At 33.7% G+C, this 24,287-nt stretch overlaps 1 protein-coding gene across 1 annotated transcript in view; it reads left to right on the top strand.

Moving 5' to 3' along the window:
* Positions 1-1,754: 1,754 nt before the first annotated feature.
* The window catches only part of TBC1D19 (TBC1 domain family, member 19), a gene marked incomplete at its 5' end in the record, with an annotated part of 31,920 nt that continues 9,387 nt past the window's right edge, over positions 1,755-24,287 (top strand). The window contains 10 exons of the mRNA XM_010179723.1: positions 1,755-1,829; positions 2,875-2,938; positions 3,807-3,853; positions 6,675-6,785; positions 7,499-7,571; positions 8,168-8,206; positions 10,633-10,745; positions 18,990-19,064; positions 19,659-19,721; positions 23,499-23,583. Of these exons, the coding sequence (XP_010178025.1) occupies positions 1,755-1,829; positions 2,875-2,938; positions 3,807-3,853; positions 6,675-6,785; positions 7,499-7,571; positions 8,168-8,206; positions 10,633-10,745; positions 18,990-19,064; positions 19,659-19,721; positions 23,499-23,583 (745 nt within the window). The remainder of the gene's footprint in view (positions 1,830-2,874; positions 2,939-3,806; positions 3,854-6,674; positions 6,786-7,498; positions 7,572-8,167; positions 8,207-10,632; positions 10,746-18,989; positions 19,065-19,658; positions 19,722-23,498; positions 23,584-24,287) is intronic.

Here is a 24,287-nt window from a genome sequence, read left to right as displayed (position 1 = left end):
ACTTGTGACTGGCCTCCAGCTGGACTTTGCCATTTATTTGAATATCTTTTACTGGACAGCGTCTTGAAGGCTGAATTATGACACATTTAAAGTATCCAGAAGTGATTTATTACTGACGTGTTACTTCCCTACCACAATAAGTGGATTAATGTCTGGTCTGGCAGTTGTCAGTCACACCAAGAATATCGACCTCCGTTGCTCCTTGAAATGAGCTGGTTCTCAGTCTTGCAAAGCTGCCATCTGCCTCCTTTGTGCTTCTTTTGGAGCTTTTGTATTTTGAAGCCTTTATATCTGCGGTGGTGTTTGGGGTTTTTTTTACCCATAATTTTGATCTTAATTGCTTTTTTTTTTTAAATCTGCTATTAGCACCTCTGTATTCTCTTTGTTTCCACTTCCTTATCCTGTATAGCTTAGTAGTCTTCGTGCTTTTACTTCACAGAAAAATAGGGTACTGTGAATGCTCTACACCACCCCTCTGCGAGAGAAAAACAAACTTGTGGCATGATGTTGTGTAACTGCAGTATTTGGAATGCATTTGAATATGACAATACAGTTAAATAAAAATATTATACAGAATATTATAAAACAATACTGCAATTTGGAAAACATTCCTTATGGTCAAAAGTCAGATCTGTTTTACTTATGCAAGAAAAGGTGAAGGGATGACTTGATTGTGAGAAGAAATTTCTGGTGAAAGATAGCTATTTAATTTAATGGAAAAAGTTTTAAGAGAATCTTGTAAATGGAAGCTAAAATGAATCAACTATAGACAAGATATTATTCTTTTAGCAGAATATTTTAACATCTGCCCTTCCCTTCATTTTCTTTCTATGTAATAAACTGCAGCCTCTTGTGGACAGAACTTTAAGTTTAAGGGACATGTGGTTAGATAGTAACTAACTGTTGTAGAATTTCTGTCTAGAGAAAATTACAAATAATAAATGGAGTTAAATTACATTAAGAGGAGTCTTTGCATTCGTTTGATTGAGGCCTGACTCATCATCCACAGAAAACTAAATTAAATATAAAACTAGTGCTGCTGTAATCATGGAAGCAAAATCATAAGTCAGTTGATAAGGAAGCCAGTACTAGTTGGTATTAACTTCAGATGAATTATCCGCAGATTAGGCTACATATGGTAAGTTTGAAGCCTAATGCAGTAGTCAGAAGAATCTGATTGCTCTTCAGGCTGTCCACTTACTACTGAGGTATACTTCTGGTATACTTCTGGTTTTCTCTTTGATTAGAGAACTATTTCCTTAGCATTATTTTAGAATAAATATTTTTGAATACCAGATTTCTAACTTTTTAACTTCTGAGAACATCTAAGATGCCTTTTGTAGAGAACGACTTGCACTCTCTTCACGTCACAAAGTGGAGATGGAATTCTCTGTACACAGTTGATTGCCCTGCTTATAATAGTTTGAAAAAATTGTTAAATCTCGATATATAAGGAAGCTTGATCATTAGGCATTAGTCAAAAATCAGTAATTGTGAAATACATGCTTTTTGGAGATCTGAAATGTGAACAGTCATTTTTCTGGTTCTTTATTGTGATGTAAATGATGACATCTTTTTGCTCTGTTTCCAATTAAACAAGCATTTAAATATTCCCTTAACATTTTTGCAGATGTCAGTCAGTGACTCTTGCTGTCCTTTATTTATGACTTTTAAAAGCTTCTTGTTATTACATCATAAATGGAATTGGAGGAAAAAGAAATTCCAAATAACTTTTTTTTTTTTTTACTTTTTAGGGAAGCTGGGAGAAGCGGATTCTAAAAAGTCTAAACAGCATGTGCACAGAACTTGGTATCCCACTAGCACGAAAGGTAATGTATTGACTTTCTGTTGCCAAACTGACTTTTTTTGGAAATTAAGCCTCATCTTGCGTGCTTGTAATGTAATGTTCATTTTACATATGGCTATCAAGAGCTGCAAGTATCCAAGTAATTTTAATATAAAATAAGTTTTAGGGATAGTGGCAATGTATGCATTGGCTCAGCTTGGGAGAAGATGAAGTCTATAGGCAGATCTTCCTCACTGCTGTTGCAGTAATTGTCCTCTTGAGGGAGCAGCATGTTGGAAAGCTGTTACATTCATTGCTCTTCATAGAGCATTTTTGTGTGCACGCTCAGCTGTATAACTTCTCACTGCATAGCCTGTACACAATATAGATATATTTTGTATGCTGAAGAAAGCTATAGTTAAACTGGTACTTTAGGAGAGAGAGGTACTGGTACATTGCTAATATTGTCTGTCATTCATCTGCTCTGTTTTGGTTTGTTTTTTATTAATTAGGGGCTTTGATTTTAAAGATCATGGAATTGGGGAATAGTGTTAGAAGGTTTTGTTCTTTATCTTTCTCCTGTTGCATCTCTGTGACAGGTAACAGAACCTCTACAGTTCATCATAGGAGGTTAAGACTGCAGCTGTGTTTGCCTTTCATGACTGTGTCAGGGACAGGAATTTGATCACAGAATCACAGAATATTAGGAGTTGGAAAGGACCTTGAAAGATCATCTAGTCCAACCCCTGTGCCAGAGCAGGATCACATAGACTAGGTCACACAGATGACAAAGTCCAACAGCTCTATGGAATGAGCACTAAATCTTCAGTGGTAGAAACTGACTACTAAATAGCCTAAAATTCATTAGTAAATGCATGAAACTATTTAATGGGCTCCTTTTTTCCTTGAACTCCTCCTTGGACTTTCTACAGTAGAGAATACCTTCAGGCTGGGAATAATTTGTGAGCAAAATAAGTTTATATTGCTAGTGCAATCTGTTTTTTGAAGTGTCATATTAATTTGTGTATTTGAAATAGGCATACTTTTACTGCTAAAAAAAAGAAGAGTTACTTTCTCATGCTTTTCAGAGGCCTGTAAGTGAACAGAAAGAACTGCTTAACAAATGGAATGAAATGGGAACAGATGAGCCAGGTAAGGTATATGCTATTTTTGACATCTCATTTATCAGTCAATGACGAATGTAATCACTTCAAGGTAAACGGATTTCAATCTTTTTTCTCATGGGTAATGTGTCATTATGCATAAATAAATATTCATTTCATAGTTATTTTGTTTCTAGTTAGTGTACTAACTTTATACCACAAACTCTGTGTTGATCCAATACTCCTTATTCTAGTGCTTTAAGTAGTTTTATATAGCTAAGGTACAGCTCCTCTTAGTGTAAGCTGAGGCTAATAGAAAATGTTCAGAAGTATGGATAATTAAGATCAGACATTGTATTAACAACAGATAAAAAGAACACTTGCACAGAATAGTCAGTCTTACGATCTTTTGGGATAACAAGGCTAACTGCCTTCTTAGTTCATATCAGAGTTCCTTAAAAGAAAAGATTTTGCAAAGGTACTGCTTTGTATTGCAGTACCACCTCTGTGATGGCAAATATTTTTCATGGATTGTTTATGACAAGTTGCTATTTTTCATTTGACAGCATTACATTTAACAATCTCTGCTGCTAAAAAAACCAACCAAATCTCTTTTGAATATCGTATCTCTCTCATGTATAAGAATGATTCAGTCTAAAGACTTACATGGAATAGATAAAAACTTCCTGTGACTTCTGTTCACTTACTTGGCAGGTTTACAAAACCAAGGCACAGTAGCATAACAGTAGCATAATCTTGGAGAATATGTGATGGTTGTAGTGATGATGTCTGTGATAGTTATTTAAATCTTTGCTCTAATGTTATTGAAGTTGCTAGATTATGTTACAGGTATGGAAAAACTGCCTGGTTTTTTCATCTTTTGGTTTTAACATAGCATCATTGGAATCTTGTTTCAGATCTAAGTCTCTTCCGGCCTGTTTATGCACCTAAAGATTTTCTTGAGGTAAACATTTATGAAACAGTGACTCAGCCATTGACTTGCATCCATTATAGTTTTTTATGTGAAGTGAGAATAATAATAAAGTGTATTTCAAACAATTTGTCCTTTATAGCAAGTGAAATTTGGCATCTTTTTTATGACTCCGTGTTTTGTTTACAAAACAAAATGCTGTTGTCTCTTTTTTCTAACTGCTATTTTAAATTGTACTTGTGATAAACTTCTCTTTCTCCGAAGAACAGTTTGCAACTAACTTTTTCTGAGAGCAATTCTCCAACTGATTTCATAAATCAATTTATGTTTTAAGTTGCAATACGTTAAGCTGATAAATTGCAATATGTGAAGCTGATAAGACTGTTTGGTGGTAGATAGTAGACCTTTATACAGTTGTAATTGTACGTCATCTATGAAGATTGTGAAAAGTCAAACATGAAACAGAACTGTGGAATTTGGAGGCTTTCGCCTGTAATTAAAACAAACCATTAAAAATATTGACTGCTGAGTTTTATAAGTCAGAAGTTACCGTATTACTCATAGTTCAAGCATCTTAGTAAAACAGCATTTACTTTATCACCTATGCCTAAAATAGGCATGAATAATGGACAGTAAACATTGTTGATGACAGTGAATTTAATGGTGACGCAGTAAGAGATTACAGATTAAAATGTGATTGAAAATAAGATTTTTAAAATCAGTTTCTGTATATCCAGTGGATAATAATAATAATTAAAAAACCTCACCACCACCAAAACAGGAAAACATTATAGCAGCCTTCCAGTACTTAAAGGAGGCCTACAGGAAAGATGGGGAGGGATAAGGGGTGGTGGTTTTAAACTGGAAAAGAGTAGATTTAGATGAGATATTAGGAAGAAATCCTTTATCGCTTTTATGGGATAAAACTTAGAAGTCTCATACTGAATCATTGGTTAGAATTAATGTATTAATATTTCAATGTGATTCAGTACAATATTCAGTGGAATATCTTTTGTAATGGTGGAGGAGATTTATAGCATTTCTGACTTAAGCGTAAATTGTTCCATCGTTATGAATTGTGAATGCATTTCTGAATGCAACAATTAACTTTCTATCCATTTTATTACATTTCTGAAGAGCTTCTCTTGTTCAGTTGTTGTGGTTTAAGGCTGGGCTGGCCACTAAATCCTGGACAAATGCTCTCTATTAACCCCTCTCCCCTCCCCAGAAGGGAAGAGAAAAGAGAATAAGAGAGACTTTACAGGTTGGAAAATAAAATGAACAGATCTAATAAAACAATAATACTAATACTACAGGATAATAATGTAAATAGGAAAATAATGAAATATATACAAATATGTACAAGTGTATCTACAAAACCAATATAAAATCCTCCCCCACCCTTACGCAATGATGATTATGTCACCAGAGGCTCTGCAGAGCAGGGCACTGGAAAAGTCCCAGACCGGACTCAGCAGCAGGTGGGAGCAGGATGCAGGAACACATGAATCGGGATCGGAGACAGACAAACCAGCAGGGTTCTGCTTGGACTTTGGCCATTGAAGGATTGAGATGAAAGGAAGGGTCCAAGAAGGAAGGGTCAAGACCCTTGTGATCCCTCAGCTTTATACTGAGTATGACATGTGTGGGATGGAATACCTAGTTGGTCAGGTTTGGGTCTGCTTCCTGCTGTAGGTGCAGACACAGGACCCATGGTGAGACAGTGCCCTTGAACATTATCAGCTCTAGCAGTATGCACTGTCTGGAAAAACATGGAAAAACAGCAAGTACAGCCACTTAGAAGAGACTGAGCTGAAAAGTGAAATCACTAAATAGAAAATTAGTTCTATTTAGCTCAAACCAGGACATCAGTGAGTGATAATATTGGAATTTTTTTATTTATTCTGTTTGCATCACTGTACTAACAGCCATGTTGTGTATTTAATCAATCTGTCAACAAAGCCATCTTCATTTTTACCCTTATCCAGTGGTCATCATGGTCACTCTCTTTTGTGCTGTTTTCTTTCCAGTGTTTGCAGTTTCTTAAATTATTATTTTAATTTAGAAGTGTGACAGTGAGGTTATTAGGTATTAGAATACCTACAAGATGGAGAATTGTAGAGGTGGGATCTTGTGGAATATTTTCATAAGAAAGAGCTGGAAGCTCAGATGGAACCCTTGTCAGCTCAACATGATACTAACAAAATCTATACCTATATATGTAAGGGACTGTAATTTCCTTTCTAGATCAGTTACTTTTCTTGACGCTATGATTCCTTGTCCCTTAAATTTTATCCTTACTTTAGGTTTTCAATTCTGTAGTATTATTTTATCTTGAATGAAAGAAGATATTGTTGTGTGGTGTTATTTAGTAAGAAATTATTTTAGTAGCAAATTATGTAGCACTTTGAAAGCTACATAAGATTGCAGGCATAAGATGGATAAAATTATTTCAGAAAAAAGAATATTGTAGAAGATATTGAAGAATATCCTGGATATTGTAGCCATCAGAAATAGACTCTTGGTATTCTAATAGCTTTGAGGAAGTGGATTTTAGTCAATGCATTACTATGTACCCAGCACTTAATCCTATATATAAAAAATTATTTCTGCTTTTTCATTTCATCATTTGAGCTTATTTTTCAAAGTAGAATATTGTTACTTCTGTAAAAGATTGCCTTTTTGTTTTTGAAAATGTTGAGATACAATTTTATCGTTTGGGCCTATAGATATGATAGTTGCAGGAAATAATTTTATGCTGAACCTACTGTTTGTAATACTGATGATGTTAAGGAGAGTTCTGAGAGTAAATTTCTGAATATATGCGAGGAATGACAAAGCTACTGTTCTTAAGGTCCTGATGAACCTTCGAAACCCAAATTATGAAAATGGAGAACAGCCTAGTTTCAGAAATCATCTGGGGCTAATTCAGGTTCCTCTAAAAGTTAAAGATATTCCAGAATTGGTAAGTATATTTTTTCTTACAAGAGGTTTCTGTAGGAATTATTTTGCCTTGCTAATAATAAGATTCAAAACAATAAAAGAATATTAGTGTCATGATAGATTTCTTCTTTTGAAAGTGAAAAATCAATCTAAATATGTCATTAAAACATGGACCATAAACAGTTTTATGAAAAGACATTTTTAATGAAAAATAAAACATAAACAGTAAATTACTTGCCAGTAGGAGAGTTTTCATTTTATGCCACACAGGTTTGATTTATGCTAAAAACATACTTCTCTAGGTGTTACAGGCTTACTCCTTTTTTTCTGTAAGAGAAAATGTAAATATGTAGTTTATCTTGATTCTACTGTTTTATTTGATGCTGTACAAGATCAGTAACCTGACAACCTGTCCATTTCTGATTTTCTTCTCAAAGTACTTTTCAATCCTTTTATTGTCAGTTTGTAAATGAAAGGAAATGCTTGGGTACTAGTGTTATAATTGGAAAATGAGAAAGCTTTGCTTAATGCTTCACTGATAAGGCTGTTGAATATTTTATGCTAGTAGAACTTTCACCTGGGTCGGAAAAGAGCTGGAAATTGGAGATCCTTAACCTTATCTTTCATTCACCACATTATTACATTCAGGTATAACTTGTAGTTGACATGAAAAGAAATCTCAAGTGATTTATAGAATTAAACACTGTTAATACTGTTTTATGGTTTTCTTTTCAGAAAGAAGACTTCAGTGAACTAGGCCTAAACATAGGACAGCTGGGTATTGATGATTCAGCCCAAGTGCCTCCTGGTTAGCTAATGCTGTGCTTCAGTCATTTAAATAGAATATTAATGAGTAGCATACTTTGCAGTTATCAAGTAATTTTTGTATTTTTTTCCCACAATAGACCATGTATCTTTGTTCTGTAACTCATTGTAGTGATTTTCTTAGTAAAATACAGCTAACAATAGAAAACGCTGCAGATATGAAGATTTAAAGAGATTTTAAAGCATCACCTTAAGTTGAAAATATGTTAATTTCAGTATGTTTGAACGCTTTAGGATCTAGAGAACAAAATTGCTTGTCTCCTAAAATACAGAAAATACCAATAAATGTTACAGTAGTTAACAGACTAGCTTACCTAATTGAAAGTCTAGATTCATGCAGTATAGGGCTACTTAGGTATTTGTGTCCTTCAGACAAGAAAAAATATGTGTATTATTATTTCTTCTTTGTGTTTGAAAAAGACAACACTGATTCTGATGAAGTTTAATTTTTAATTACATTAATTAGCAGTAAAAATCAGCTGAATGTAAAGATGTAGTAAAAATATAAAATGCATTACTGGATGAAGTGTCTTTTTGAATTTATTTTTTGCCATTCTTTTCCATTTCTTTATTGTCTAGAATTCTTTGAAAATGAACATGTACGTGTTGGACAGAAAGGTATGGATCTGTTTTAATCTGTAATAAACTGTGAAGAGTTAGGAATGCATTTTGTAAATTTCTATCTCAGTTACATGTACCTCTTAGAATTTTAAGAATTTAGACAAACTAACACAAAGCATTGTCAGTAATACCATTGTAATGTAGACAGAGACAGTCAGTAATACTTTTGTAATTTAGACAGAGACAGAAAAGGAAGCATTTGCAGGCTACCAGTAGCTACCAGATAAGTAGCTTCACAGATATTTCATTAAAAATGAAATAGAAAGCACAGAGACATAACTTTTTGGTGATGGTTTAACTTCTGTCACTACTCAATTTCATTTTAAAATCAAAAGACTCTGGACTCCTTTCTCTGCACATGCAGTTCTTACTAGTGTAATGGGATTTACGCTTTTGTGTAAAAACAGTCTTTTTAATGGTTATTTGCAATTGCAGAACTTGCTAAATATTGCGATATTTAGCCACTATGAAAAATTCATTCCTTTGTCTCTGTATACTGCTTTTCTGAAGAATGGGGTTTTTTGTAGGTTAAGAAATAACTTACCAAAAAAAAAAGGGGGAAAGATAAAAGCAATAATCATTTATTAGCTCAAATTTGCTTGTAGAAGAAACATACAAGGAATGTTTGAAATCCATCAGTATCTGCTCCTTACTGTCTCTTGTGATTCCTGCTAACCATTATCACTATCAAAGAAAAAAATAGAGTGGGTATCATCCCAGAAGTCCTCCATCTTTTTTTTTTTTTTTTAATAGTAACAAAACAATAAACTTTCTTTCTTTCTTCTCCTTTTGTGGTCCTCTTCCTATCCCTTGTCATCTGTTTTCTGATCCAAGAGCAACTCATGTACTGTCCATCTCTGTTCTTTTCCTATTCTTCCAAATAAATTCCCCCTCTGGTCTTCCTGAGGCAGTCATTTAACTCCACGATAGAAATCTTACTCCTCACTGATCTATTGATTGATGCCACTAATGTATTGGTTTTGCGTTTATGTTTAGATGTTTTGCCATTTTTCAGATGTATTGCCAAATCTGAGGAATTTTCTTTGTTGTATTTAGTAAAACCTATCTTGTGTATTGCAAAACTACTTTTTAAGATTTTGTCTCAGTAAGAAAAAAAAAATGACAAACACTCATGGACACTGAGATGAATCACAGTCTTTTCAAAAGTTTTGTGGGGAATGTAGTAATATTTTTTTTCTTTTTTCCCTCTGTCTAGGAAAAACGTGTCTTACACTTTACAGGTTAAACAGGGAATTGGCAGACTGGTCTACTCAGTATGTAAGAAGAGAGGGAAGAAGAGAGGAATGAATTAAATAGATTTATAATTCCAAACATTGTCCTTCTAAGTTATGTCAAGGCAGATACTGTGAATATTGAATTTAGTGAAATTTTGAAAAGCAAGTTTTTTCTGAGAGTATTCAGAAAAATCAGAGGATACTGATTTAGAAAATTCGTAGCACCACTACAATGCCTATCTAATGTCTAAATAATATGACAGAAATATTCTCCTACTCTCTTTTGTAAAAGAGATTTCAGTTATGAGGGTACAGGTAATCTCATAACCTTGATGAGGAAACAACACTACTACCAGCTTAGTATAGCTGAAGATGTATGTCTTTCAAGTTGATAGATTTGAGTAAGGAATGAGATAATCTGAGATAATCTGCTTGAAGATATGTGCAGTACTGTATTTGAGATAAACCCTTTGTGACAGTGTAGCCTAAAGCTTCACAACAATGACACACCTAAGCAAACTTGTCAACAGTATTTGTTTTATGTCAGTCTGAAGGAAAAGCAAAATTTTTTGAGAAAGTCTTTATCCTGCAGAGTGCATATACCAATAATGAAAGAACATGGCAGTACACTCTGAAATGGAAAATTCTTGCCCCACAGTTATCTGTGAAGATATTAGTATAGTTAACATAGAAATAGGGAGGGACAAAAAAACCCAACCCAAACCAAAACCAAACTAGACCAACCAAACACCCCCCCCCCCCCCAAAAATAAAACAAAAAACAACCAACCCCAAACCCACAATGAATTACAATCTCCTATGTGAACTGAGATAGTTCAACAGGAGTATTTTGTGGCTACGTACGACTGCTTGTTCCAACTGATGCCAGCCTAGTAGCTACAACTAGCCTTGATGTAGTCATAGACACATACTAAGAGGGTATGTACTAAGTGCTATTTTATGACAGAAGGTAGTACAGCCTTGTTTATTAATACCAATTGCCTTGTTTCCCAGGGAACTACTTAAAAACTGCATTGTGGAAACCAGACCTTTTAGGTATTTTCCCATTGGCTAATGCTTACAGCATGGTAAAGCAGTTTGTAAAGTCAAAAATTAAAGTATTTGATAATTTCATAAACTTTGGGAGTCTTAAACTATGTCAATTCATTACCTGCTTTGTTTCTTACAGTTTTAGCAGAGCAAGATAGTGCTGCAGCTCAACAATATGTTCGTCAGGGATGTCCAACAGCACTCCGAGCTGATCTGTGGGCCCTCATTCTGAATATTTCTAATCAGCCAGAGGTAAGCAGCAACGTGTGAGTAAAATATGAAGACTAGGTGAAAACATGAAAGTGCAAGCACATATCTACTAGTGATATTTTTCCAAAATAGAAATGATCTACTGAGTTGTCACAGAAACTGATAAACATTTTTAAAAGATACATGAGCAAAATACTGTAGAACAAACTATTTAATTGATCTGACTAGCTCTGAGGTATTCCTATATCATGCTGACTTTTTCAGAAAGGGACAGGAAAAAAAGTCATGGAAAGAAGACTGAACCTCTCTTACCTTTCATAGTTTTACAGAAAGATGATGTGCTATACTTTTTTCCTGGCTGTTTGAACTTGTCATCATATGCATGTACACATCTTGTGAATTGCTTTATATATTATTGTATACACTCTACAAACATACAATCAAAAAGATATGAAGAGGAACCCATAAGATGTAGATTGTTTTCATACTCACTTGTACAGCAGCAGTCTTGTTGCAGGCCCTCAACAATTAAATATTCTGCAGTATCCGAAGCCATACTATAGTCAATATGTCTTAATAGTAAACCTAAAAAAAATAATTCCCTTTTTAATTCTTTGCAGAATTGTAAATACTTTGGCAAGGCCTTTATTTCAATAATAAAATAATGTGAATACATGTATATTTGCTCATAAATTTGAGAATTTTACAGTGTCTCATGTCCTTCGAGGATGTAGTCATTTTCCTGTAATACTGAGGCATATATTGGTGACTGCATAGTACAATCATAGGATCTTGCCCTTAAAAACAAATATAAAATTTGTTCACTGGCAGCTTACCTAAGGACTTGAAGTTATTTCATCAGGTATTAGAATTACTTAGTTTATTCTTTTTTGAAAAAATGAAACAGGCTTTCATTTTAGTAAATAAAAGATTGCGTTTTCTATAGAAGAAAGAGCTGTTGAAATATTAATGAAATAGAAATCTTTCTTAAGATGCTCAACAATACATTCATGTTATTTTACATTATCAGGATAGCTTGAATTTTTGAAGTTTCTCTTTATGAGAGCAGGAATATTTGAGGTGTGAATTTAATGTTTTTGATTACACTGTATCTGTTTACATTCTGTTAAATGCTGCATGCTTTAAAAGCATTTTTATCTTAATGTTAAAAAATGAAGTAATTGAATAAAAACCAGGTGTTCCGTTTTGATTACAGAAAGTCAATATAATAATCAGAAAAATTATAAAATATTTAATTTTACGTTTGTGTAAGGCATGAGTCTTTATGGAAATAGATTTATTAAAATCAGTTTCCTGAAATTCACATGGACAATTTTCAACAGTTACCTTTTTTTTTAAAGAGGAACAAGCTATGTCTGTCTATTAATATATTTGTCAGCCACACTGTTAGGTCCTTTAAAAGTTAACTCTAGTTTATAGTTGGTTTTAATGTGTTTATACTGTGCATTAAGAGTGAATATTTTAGACGTTCTCAAAAGGTTAGTCTCTGCTGTGAGGTTATTAATTTACTGTTAAGTAAGCCAGAGGACAGAACACTAGCTATTTGATCACAAATGCTCATGTGTGTGCCTTTACTGTGTAATAAATGGTAATTCAGCTCCAACTAGTCACAAGGATGCATCTGGACGCTTATGTCAGGGCAGCTAATACATTATCGTTGATAAAATATCTTACCTTGAGATAACTTTCTACACACTTAGCAAATGATACTTTTCAACCACAGATGAAGAAGAGGAATAATCTATACACATACAGTATTGTGAGATTCAGTGCAGTAGACAGTCTCCTTAAGGAGACATTCTACAGTGTTCAAAGTCTTGAGACTGAACTGAGTAAACTGTCTGCAGTGAATTATCAGTAAGAAAATATTTTGTGATGAGGCTGAAAGAACTCTAGAAAGATGAGGATAAGTGGCTGGAAAATGGTAATAGCAAGAAAAAGTGGTAAGTAAGGGTGGATGAAGTGATGCAGACTGCGAGTTTGTCGCTACTTTGAGACTGTTTAAATAAAGGATTGGAAAACAATAAAATAAAAATTTCACCCTCCCTCCCCACAAAGAACATAAATTATCATGTCTGTAGACAAGATATACTATGTTGGAGAAAATAATCTAAGCTAGTGTTGTCAGTGCATATGAATGTTTTTCTATCATGCTAAACTAAAACTGTAATTTCTAATGTAATAGCTATCAGAACCTTTTATCTTATTTTCTGAGACTATTTTTGCATAGCACAGTATAGTATTTGTTATCCTGGGCTACAGATTACTGTTGTTTTATGGACTTTGAGTACTAAAAATATAAATTCACTAAAAAGAGAGGCTTTCTGACAGAGACCTAGCAGACAGCCCTTAGATCAGGTAGGATAGCACATGCGTTACTATAGCATGTTATAAGCTGGATGTCCACGGTTCATTTTAAGTATTGCATTTACTAGTATTTCACAGAAGTAAGACTGTAACTGCTGCCAGAATGCTAACACCTTGAGACATTCTTCTGGCACATACTGAATACACTGCTTTATTTTTTGTGAAGTATAGCAAAGCAGTTTCCATATACATATAGCTGCTTTATGATCAGCTGTATTTCATATATACTTTAGTGATTTATCGAACACATCTTTGTCTCTTGCATACTGTTTCTCTCCTGGAGTTTATTTTTATGGTTGCAGAGATTTCTTGCTGTAATATTTCTGATTTGCAGTTTAGGCTCTATTACATTTATAGCTGTGTGAATCTATAACTCACAAGGACCATGAATTTCCTTTCTTGAACGTAAAACATTGTGAAGATTTGGTATGGGCAGCATTGTGTGTGTTAGCATCCAATATTGTTGTTTAGAAAATTTTATTTGGTAAAGCTCAACCTCTGTATAAAACTAATAGACAGCCAAGCAAGGGATGGTACTAGCAATCTGGCATTGTAATTGTAAAAATAACAACCTGTAAGGTCTATACACAGGATTATTTAGAAATGAGTAAACACATTGCCTGGCAATGAATGGTTTATTAGTTTTCATTTTTAATGGTGCATTTTAGAGAAACTGCGTTAAAAGAGCATTTGTTGCAAAGTTAAACATTTAAAAGGTGAGCAGTGTCACAGTTAATATTGTCTGTGCAAACAGTCCAATTTGCTGTATATATAGTTTATCATATGATCTTGAATCACACAATGACAGGTTTTTCCTTTGGGATGTCTGCCTCATTGGCTACACAAAATGGATGGCACACACTTACTGAGAATGTGTAATTTTTTTTTTCCTTCTCTTTGGTGTGTTACCACTGTTTATTCACTGCATGCTATTCAAGCAGTGCTTAGAAAACAAAATTGTTCATTATCTCATAGACTTCCCCCCCCCTAGTTTTTTTTGAGTTAATGGGTTGAAAATAAATCTTAATTCTGAAAATTCCAGCATGCAGAAATTGGTAAGGCTTTGCTTTACTACAGCTTTTACTGAATGGAATTTCCTAGGTTTAAACAGTTAAAAAATAGGTGAGGTGGTAAGTTCATAATGGAGCATTATGTAACTCTATCCCTTATCACAAGGGGTTTTTATATTGGAATCAGTAGCCTGAGGCACCCAGTGTGCGTTCAAACAGCAGAGAGGCCAGTAGCAGTAATGGACTGTTATCACCTTCGATTGGAGAAAGATGTACTTTACAAGCAGGTTTCACAAGTGTCTGGTAAGAGGACAATAAGTTTTGGATTATCTTCAAGGATTTGCAGGAGGGACATGTATTAACTCTTTTGTCCATTATCTCTTTATGTAATCAATTAGGGTTTTGTTTTGTGCTTGTTTCTGCTACTTCCATTCCAAAATCTATAGCTCATCTAATTGATGCTGGTTGCCATTCCTTAGGCTTCATCCAGTTCCTACAAACCTTAGTGTCTTTGTAGATTCCCAATGTCAGTCTTTCTTCACATTCCTAGTTCTGTGCTTCTCCCACCCATTTCATGTGTCACACTTAAGAGGCAATTATAGCTATTGCAATCATGTGATGAGGGTAACCTAAAAATGAGTTATGAGCTCTCTACAGTTCAACAGCTCCTGTGCCAGGGATTTCATGACAGGCCCCAGGTAGACTGTCCCTGCACAGAGGCTGCAGGGTAGCCCAAACCTTAATTTCCAAGGAGATATATCACCAGATTCTGCTTAAACTGGTGTTGCTGGGTACTGCTGAAAGATACTGTTCTCTCTTGCCCGTGAGCTACTTTCAGAGCTCCCTTTCCCTATGCTCTCAGACGGATACAGTGTGAGTTTTTTGGGTGGAAATTTTGATATGTGGCGGTGTTGCCTTTAAGGTCAAGAGGGCTGGAAACTGTAGTCTTGAAATGTACTTTGTTTCAACATAGAACGATGAGTATGTTTGGATGTGGAGTATAAAAAAATATATATATATAATTTTGAGAAAAGCTACAGTGGCTATAAAAATGCTACACATTTTTTAAAAGTAAATTACAGATCAAGGTCACATTAAGATTTGGCAGACAGAGAAGAAAGGTTGAATCAGACGAAAATGGTAAGATTTTAGTTTTATAATTGAAAACATTTTAGGCTAAGAAGCATACCACACTTCTAGACACTCCTGAAACTTGATAGTAATCAGTTGTCTCATATGGAGGAAGAAATGCAGCCAATAGAATAGTAAAATGAATCAGTTTTGAAGCCTGATGTGATGATCTTAAAAACATTCCTCACTGTGAGGAAAAACTGATCACCGAGCAAAAGTCGTGTGACTTGAAAATAAATCTGTGACCAGTCTTGTTTATGTTTCAGATATATGGAATAAATTTATTAATACAGCATGAATCACAACCTTCTTGTCTTACAAAGAGGCAGGGGCAAGATCCTCTTGTAGTCGAGTTGGGTCTGAAAAATTGGACTGATTCCCAAGCCCAGACTTGATTTTGCATCACAGCAATCACAATAATTTAGATAATGAGTTAAAACCTTTATTCTGATAATGGTTATGTTTTTTTCTGGCTTGCAAGTCTCTTTTTAAGAATTTCTGATTTGTTTCTCAAACTTTTTCTCATGAGTTCTAGTTCAGGTGGACAGCTTGTCCTTCTGGTCTTTTTACTAAATTTTTGAAATGTTAAAATATTTAAGTATTGTTTTACTCTGCTAATATTTGCAGTGTAAATTTGCTATTCATTTTTTCAGGGTAGAGTTTTGAGTTGTGTTCTTGTGTGAAATTTTTAGTTCATGCTGAAACCATAACAGCAACAGCAAATAGTGTTTGATTTTCTGAGTAATAACCAAGTTGGCCTAGTGGGGTTTTGTAGGAGCAAAGGAGAAACTGTTATTTCTGAAAAAAGGATGATGAACTGCTAACCCTTTTCATTTAAAATCATATTAAAGAAAGTATTCAACTGAATTGATAAATAAAGAACTTGCATTCAGTTTCTTTGATTTGCTGAAGAATCTGAGCTCAGTTGTTTTCTCTTTTAAAACAGTTCTCTAAACATCAGGTTTACCCCAATTGAAAAAAAATGAGGAAAATTAGGAAGGATGCATGTTTCAGAAATTGTACATCCTATTGGTTAAGGCTAAGTAATTCAAATCTCTGTTTTAACTCAGACAGTACTTGCCCTATATTCTACTAAGTAGATAGTTCTGTAGAATCTGTACACAACTCTAAAGGGTGGGAACTGTAAAGTTTCTACACTTCAGCTTTGATAAAAAAAGAAGAAATATAACAAAATGGTTTAAATACACGTCATTCTGGATTAACAAATAGCAAATCCTCTGTCTGGTTAAATCTATTAAATTTGAATTTCATCAGTTTTGTTTTTTTTTTCTTCTCTGGAGAATACTGTTCACTGGCTATTGGCATAAACTGTAATTTATACATAATTGCAATTAACATGATTCTTTACATTTCAATTAAGAATGCAGTTGAATTAAGGCATAGGAAGCCGATAAACATTTTAACAAATGAATAACATAACAATCATCGTTTAGTATGATGCTGTAAACAAAGCTGCACTGAAACTAGCACTCTAAACTCATTATGCCAGTACAGTAGAGTATCATTTACGAGTATTTTTTTTTTCTTATACAGAAATCTCAGTAGTCATTCCCTACATACCAAATCACTAAGTCTAAGTGTGAATCCGCAGCAATTAAACTTAATACCAAGTTATTCTGACTGTTAAGATGACTGGACCATGTACTTAAGTGATTACTTTTTAATTGTGGTTTTACAGTCATTTTAATAATAATAGGAAAATCTATGAACTCTTTTAAGCAAATGTAAAACATAATTGAATGGCTTTCTAATTGAAGAAGGAGAAGGTTAGCACAAAAACTGGGCTGGTGATATATAATGTTCACTTGTAGCTTGGAGCTGCTGTGTGGCCTCAGGTGAAAGTATTTTAAGAAGAAAACTTGTTTCTGCATTTAAATTTAAATCATGCTCTATATGCGTGTAGGAAAAGATTACTCTCTTCCTTCATACCGCTTTCATCTATCACTTCCATAAAGGCTTTAGCAATTATTCAAGGCAGTTCTGGAGAATCAAAAACTAGGAAATGATAGCAGGAAACCATGAGGTTATGAGAATCTCTTTCTCAATTTAGAATAGATGAGTAGTTGCATTATCTAATACTCTTGTAGCCGTGAGCATCATTGTACCATTTCTTATGCAGAGGTACTTGTGTGTACAACAGACACAGTTAATCATGTTGTCTACTTAGCATGAAAAAGAAGGTGAGCGGTTTTTTGTGGTTGGTTGGTCAGTTTGTTTGTTTTGGTTTGGGGTTTTGTTGTTTTTGTTTTTGTTTTTGTTTGGTTTGTTTTAATTGGCTCCTGTTCTAATATATATAGTCATTTGAGATGGCAAAAAAAGTTTCTGACATTATTTATTTGACCGTGTTACACATAATTAGACTACAATATTGTTGCTTTAAAATTGTGACTTGAATATTGGAGTAGTTCTCTAGCTTTTAAGAGCATAATGCTACATTCATACGGCAAATAACTTACATTTAGTAAATATTTGTCTGATACTTCCTAAGGTAATAGCATAATATTTTTACTCTCTGCCCCCCTACTTTTTTATTTCTCAGAAAGAAAAATGTAAACATTTTCCTTGTGGTAGTTATCAGTACTGAATAGATACAGCTTTTGTCCTCATTTCAACTTAACAGTTTAATAATATATTAATTCTAACAGTTTCAAAGTGTATACTTTTCACCACTTTTTAGGTTTGGATTAATACAAAGAACAGGTACAATGTTCCCTAGAGTTCTATCTTTGTTTTTTCTTTCCATTCTCTCCCTCTCAAAGTTTCATCTTACTTCCTATTTGTTCCTTAAATCGTTACTCCAGACTTACCCTTTTTGCAAACAAGTCAGTAGTAAATATTATGTAAAGCTTGGAATGTACGAGTATTTGTGTGGCATCCATAGAGACACATTGAAATCAAAATAATTTTGTGAAATGGGAAGGAGATTTGAGACTGCTGATTTAGTTTATGAATTATTCCAAATCCATCTGAAATTATGTTATTCAATCTGAATCTGTTATACAGTTGTAGGCATAGTGGCAGAGAGGTATTTAGGGATTTAGGAATTGCATAATGATAGTGCAATATTGACTTATTTTTCTCCTTTGCAAGCTCTTTCTAAGAAGAAAGGGATAGAATAAGCAAAAGCAGAGAAGTTTTTGTTCTGGTTCTTCTCCATTGTTTCACTCTTGTGTGTGTTCTGTAGACATCCAGGAAGTAACTGGAGTTTAAAAACAGGTCTGAGTTCTTTGTATGCTTCAGAAGAATGTTTTAAATATATTTTTTGTTTCATCTTTTCACAAATTTTAAACTATTTAGCAATTCATATTTATTACATTAACATCAAATATTTGCAGGTACTTACTAATGCTAGAAGATATGACAGAACCTATTGGTGGTGAGATGCATGAAAATGGAGGATAACAAAGGGAAAAAAAGCATAATGATTTGGAGCATTGAAGAGGTTTTAGGTGTAAAGAAACCAAAAGGTTGGAAGATATGGATTTTTTTTAGCTAGTTCCTTCATTCTCATTTTATTAATTATCTAAAGGGGAGGTCATTTTATTATGTCACAGATATCTACCTCATTTCTTAGGGCTTAAACTGGAATGAAGCGTGATAGAATGCTTCATAAATTATGGAGTGGTTATTTCTGCTGAACATGTGATTATTTTTTTTTCTATAATTTTTAAGAATTGGCTTTGTTAGTTTTAATGTAAATTAAAATTGTGTCTGATGATAATATTTTTAATTTTAGGATATCTTGTATTATGAACAGCTTAAGACAAATGTGATTCAACACGACCTTTTAGTGGACAGTCTGATTTACAAAGTAAGTAGTTCACTAAACAGTGATAATGTTATATATATATATGTGTGTGTGTGTGTGTGTGTGTGTGTGTGTGTATGTATGTATGTATGTATGTATAAATATATATAAAATAAATCAAGACACTGGTGTGATGAGCATATATGTATATATACACTCATCACACCAGTGTCTTGATTTATTTTTAACAAAGAAAATGTTAGATGGTTTAATTTTAGGGAATGTAAGACTAATTAGTGTGAATTTATTATTGTAAACTCTCCTTGAAAACTCTCCTTGTGCCTGTGTTGGCTCTTGTGTAAGACATTTATTTGAGTTAAGTCATTAAGTTGTGAAGAAGGATTATTCCTTCTTGGTTTTGCAAGGAAGAAAGCACTGAGGTCTAGCTGCTTCCATTTCAAGTTTCAATTCTGCATACTTTAATCATCAAGTTAATACAACATTTTTTAATTTTAAAATATGGAGTATATGTTTAACTACAGCTCTTTCATGATTCAATACTGAAACAGTGTCTTCTACCACTGTGTTAAGTTTAGCTTCTGTGGGAGTTTGAAAAGATGTCTTTTGGCATCAGATTGCTCTATTTTTTGATTACAGGATGTAAAGTTGACAGCAAGCAATGATGACTACTATTTTGTATTTGAGGATTATTTATATCAGGTATGTATCTTACACTTTCTGGCTTTTCCAAGAAAAAATACTCCTGTGGGTATACCATCTATTGGAGTAAGGATTGCCTCTGTGCTCCATGTGTAGGCAGAGTACGGTGGGACCCTAGACAGATACATCTGTTTGCTGCATTACTTTCCCTTCTGAATAAAGATCTTGTACACTTAAACAGATTAAGCAGGTCAGACTTCTAAAACTCCTACTCTGAAGGACCCTACTCAATGTCTTTCCAATGCACTAAGTCAGAAAATACCGTCAGCCATATTCTTCCCCTTTCCAGGTTTGCAATAGTAAAATGATTAACAGCTGCGGTATACAGAAAAATTAAGACTTGAGAAGTATATTCAGAGTTCCACTTTTTTAAAATTATTGCTTTACAGAGGCTTACTGCAATAAGCATAAAAGAGATTGTATTGCCATATTTTTAAATTGAAGGCATTGATTTTGAATAAAATAATGCTCTATATGGTTACTTCTAGGATTGCCCCTATTCCAAAGCTGCTTCTAGCAATGGGGAACCCAGCTAATTTATAAAGATTTCTCTTCGTTGCTGCCTGTCACATGCCCTTAAATAGATGGAGATTGCATGTATAAATTTCCTAATGTGTAGTTGATTGCAGTGTCAACATGTATGTCATGGAGCAAAATTACCATTTCCACAGTGCTTTTGATTTCATTAGTGATATCTGTTAGACTTGCTTCATTTTTTGTTTTAGAGCTATATGAAACTAAATGATTTCTTCTTTGATGGCAATATCTAAAACTGCTAGCAATTTAACTAAACAAGAAACTGTCTTTAATGCTCTTCAGTCCATATAGATATAAAAATGTGTTACTATTTAAGCATACTGTTCAGTCATGTTTCTGTGTAATATTTTAGCATAATAAGAATTTAAACTTTAATACTTACAATTGTAACCTAATGAAATTATAGCCTTTTTTACTTAAAATAGTTAAATATTAATCTGTTACAATATTAAATTCAGGTTAATATGTTTCTGAATTAAAATTTGAAAAGTGACTACATAATGACAACTCAAACTGATATTTATTCACTAAAATATTTGCAGGTAGAACTTCTTATCAATCTAAGGGTCAAGGATGATCATTGCTATAACACTATCTCTTTGTTGTGGGATGGGGAAATCTCGCTCTTATTTCTACTTCATTATATAGACTACTAAAGCATATTAATTAGTCATTAACAGTTCAAGTAGACACAGGATTATAATCTATAAAGAGTATGAACTAGTATATAGTATAGTATTTTGTTTGATGACCATCAGAACTAGAGTTTGTTCATTATTCTCAATATATAGCACAGTTGAGTATTTACATTTTTTTATGTATCTCTATTAACTATAAGAATGATTACAAAATGAAAATTGTAAAAAGGACTAAACTAAGTAATTTGAAGAGTCACCAAAAGTCTTTGAAAAATTAAGTGGCTGGTTCTACTGCAAGGCTTTGAGGCAAAAAACATCTCAAACTTCTAATTATTAGTTGTTCTAGTTTTGTTTGGTACTTTGTGCTATTCTTCAGGCATTTTTCTAGAAGAAAATTATTCACTTTTCTTGATAATTTTCCAACCTAATTTGCAAATGTGTTGCTGCCAAATTATTTTGTTCCATGGCCCCTGGAAAAATTCTGCAGTATGAGTCACTCTGATATGGAATGTTATTTATTGATTTCATTTGGCTAAATTAAATAGATAATGAAACTGTTAGTTTAAACCAGGTTCTGTGTTTGTGGGATTTTCAGAACTAGTTACTGCCTCTTAAGTTTTCCAAGTCATTGAGCAGAGTGTGGCATTTGTCTGTTACTTAAGAGATAAAGCACCCATCAAAACCAGAAAATTTGAGCATAAAATAACAGTGAGGGTGTTTGGTTGTATTATTGGTACCTTTTTAGCAGCACTAGTGTCAGGAAGAACACTGTGATATAAATTACTACCTTTAATATCTTTGCTTTCTTCATCCCATAGTTTATATGTTTTTATTACTTTAACTATTGAAACAGAATACAGTTACTTTTAATATAGTAATTACTTTTTATCAAAAGCTTTGGCTTTTTTTTTCTTTTTCTCAGTCTTTTGAATTCAGTGATTTTCTTTCCAGTTTTGACTACAAATATCCTATAGTTTGCCAAACATTTTTGTACTTAAAATGAGGTTTGCATCATTGGTTTCTGTAGTGTTATTTTTGTGAATTATAAAAATGATACATGAATTAATGAATTTGTAAATTTATTATTTCAGGCCAGAGGTTCAATATGAATACTTTAGTCTTGCATCCTGCGTAATGAATACGTGCAAAGAACCCAGCTGGTTTTAGGTATATTCATAACCTATGTTTGAGCTAGAGTCTATTGCTTATAAAGATGCATAGTCTTAATTTAAAGACTTCCAGATACTGGTACTGGACACTGTATTCCTAAAAAAGGGGGCCTCAAATTAAGGTTACATTCTTTCCCCTATGAAAGAACATAATTTATGTCCTTTTTAGATTAGTTTCTTTTTCTTTCACCTCAGTTAACATATACAGAGAACTACATTTGCCTGTGTATTGTTATTGTTAGCTACATTTTGGCAGCTATGAAAACGATTGTGTATTGCGCAGAAATAATATTTAGCTTAAACTGTTTGAGATAAAGAAACTATTTATTTTTAAAAATATGTTTCTATCTGAGGAATAGTTTTGAGGTTCAGAAGAGGAAAAAAGTCTCAAAATACTATCTGCTTTCCATAAAAAATTAAAAAAGCAATGATGTTCAGATGTCACAGTGTTTTTGGTTTACATGTTTCCTTTTGACATATGCTGATATCTGAAAAAAAATTGCAACAATTAGTTGAATGAAAGATCCGTTCATTTTTATTCACAATAAATTATGTAGTGAAACACCATCTAAAACATTTCCCTCTTTTACTCCTTGGCTACAGTTAAAACAAACAAACTTAAAACCTGCAAGAGTAGAGAGGGGTTAGCAGCAAATCGGTCTGTCTTACTGCTGCTCTCTTGTGTACATTCTTGATAGTGCAGTCTTTTCTTGCGTAAAAACATGAAAAATTTAGAGTACAGTACTAAGTATTACACTTTTTACAACTGCATATAAGACGAGATTCTTTATTGTTGGGGTTTTTTTCGAGGGGTGCTTTTACTGTATAATTCTATACTCAGTTGCTGTGAAGAATAGGTTTTTCATTTATGTAATCAACAAAAATTACAAATATACAAAATAGAACATGCATTTCAGAATTTATGGATACAACGTGAACATAATAACCTGTACTGTATTTTGAAAGAACTGAATATCGTGCAAGCGTTCTGTAACACTTCTGGGAATGAAAGCAAATGTAAGGAATAGTCTTCTGAAACTGCACGCATGCAAAATATGTAAATGTTGTTTGCTTATTCACTTACTAAGACTTCCCCAGGTCATACTAACTGAATAGAAAAATAATCTAATAGACATTCAAGCAGCCAGTAGTCATTAATGATATGACAGAAGGGGATAACTTCTTGCTGAGAGGCAAAAAGGAGGGTTGGAGAATGTGGATAATTTACTGACTACAGGTGAATAGGAAGGTGAAATCACAGCAAGCACAAAGTCAGCCTGGAAATTTGAACAGGAAAGTAAGTTAAGTTGGTCAAGTACTTTCAACCTTATTAGCGCTCTTCAATAGCATTTAAGGCAGGTCCATAAATCTATTTGACATTGCTTTGATGATCCAGTAAGTCAGCTGATTTTTATATGCTGTCTTTTCTACAGGTATTACTCTGTTTTTCCCGAGATACATCTGTATTGGAGCACTTTACTTACAGTAGTGCCACCCCACCTAAATCATACATACGAGGTAAAAGGAGTTGTTTTAAAAAAAATTGCATAGATTTTTGTTGACTGCTGTAGTAATACATTATGTGAATTTGGTTTATGTTCATTTCACCTAGTAGACTGCATTTAAAAGAATCTTAATAAAAGCTTCATGTATCCAGTTGACGTCTGCAGATTCTGTTATGACAGTTTAGATGCTGATCGCATGAAGGCCAGATTGCAATGTTTTTCTTTTACTGGACTCTGGACTCTGTTTCCTTGCTTCTTAGATCCTCACCTGCCTTGGCTTTACCCAGAGGTTCCTAATTTTGTCTTCCTTCTTGAATCATTCAGCCATCCAATCACTTTTTTTTTTCCTTCTGCATTCCCATTTTCATCTTTCGTCCCTCCTGCCAGTGTATTTAGCCAAATGCGATTGCCGTACCAAGTACTTTCTTTGAACAGGACCTCTGCTGACAGTTTTCCTTTTGCTGCTTCTTGTGTTATTATGTTTGTTTGCTAAGTTTTTTGTCTTCCTCCTCATTGCTTTGTAGGTCTTTTCTCTCTCTAACTGAATTAGGGAGTTTCTTTACCTACCTCTTGAAACAAGCAAAGGGCTCACCTGAGAGCAGAACAGCAGTGGGATCCCTGGTCTCACTTCAGGCACAGAACCGTGGCAGCTATGGGGAACATCCTACTTATTCCTAGACAAATCTGGGGAATGAAGTTGCTGAAATCTAAATCTCT

This window comes from Mesitornis unicolor, unplaced genomic scaffold (genome assembly GCF_000695765.1).
Source record: "Mesitornis unicolor isolate BGI_N332 unplaced genomic scaffold, ASM69576v1 scaffold38322, whole genome shotgun sequence".
In the NCBI taxonomy this organism is placed as follows: domain Eukaryota; kingdom Metazoa; phylum Chordata; class Aves; order Mesitornithiformes; family Mesitornithidae; genus Mesitornis; species Mesitornis unicolor.
Note: the sequence above shows the minus strand (reverse complement) of the source record. Positions and strands in the feature narration are given on the sequence as shown.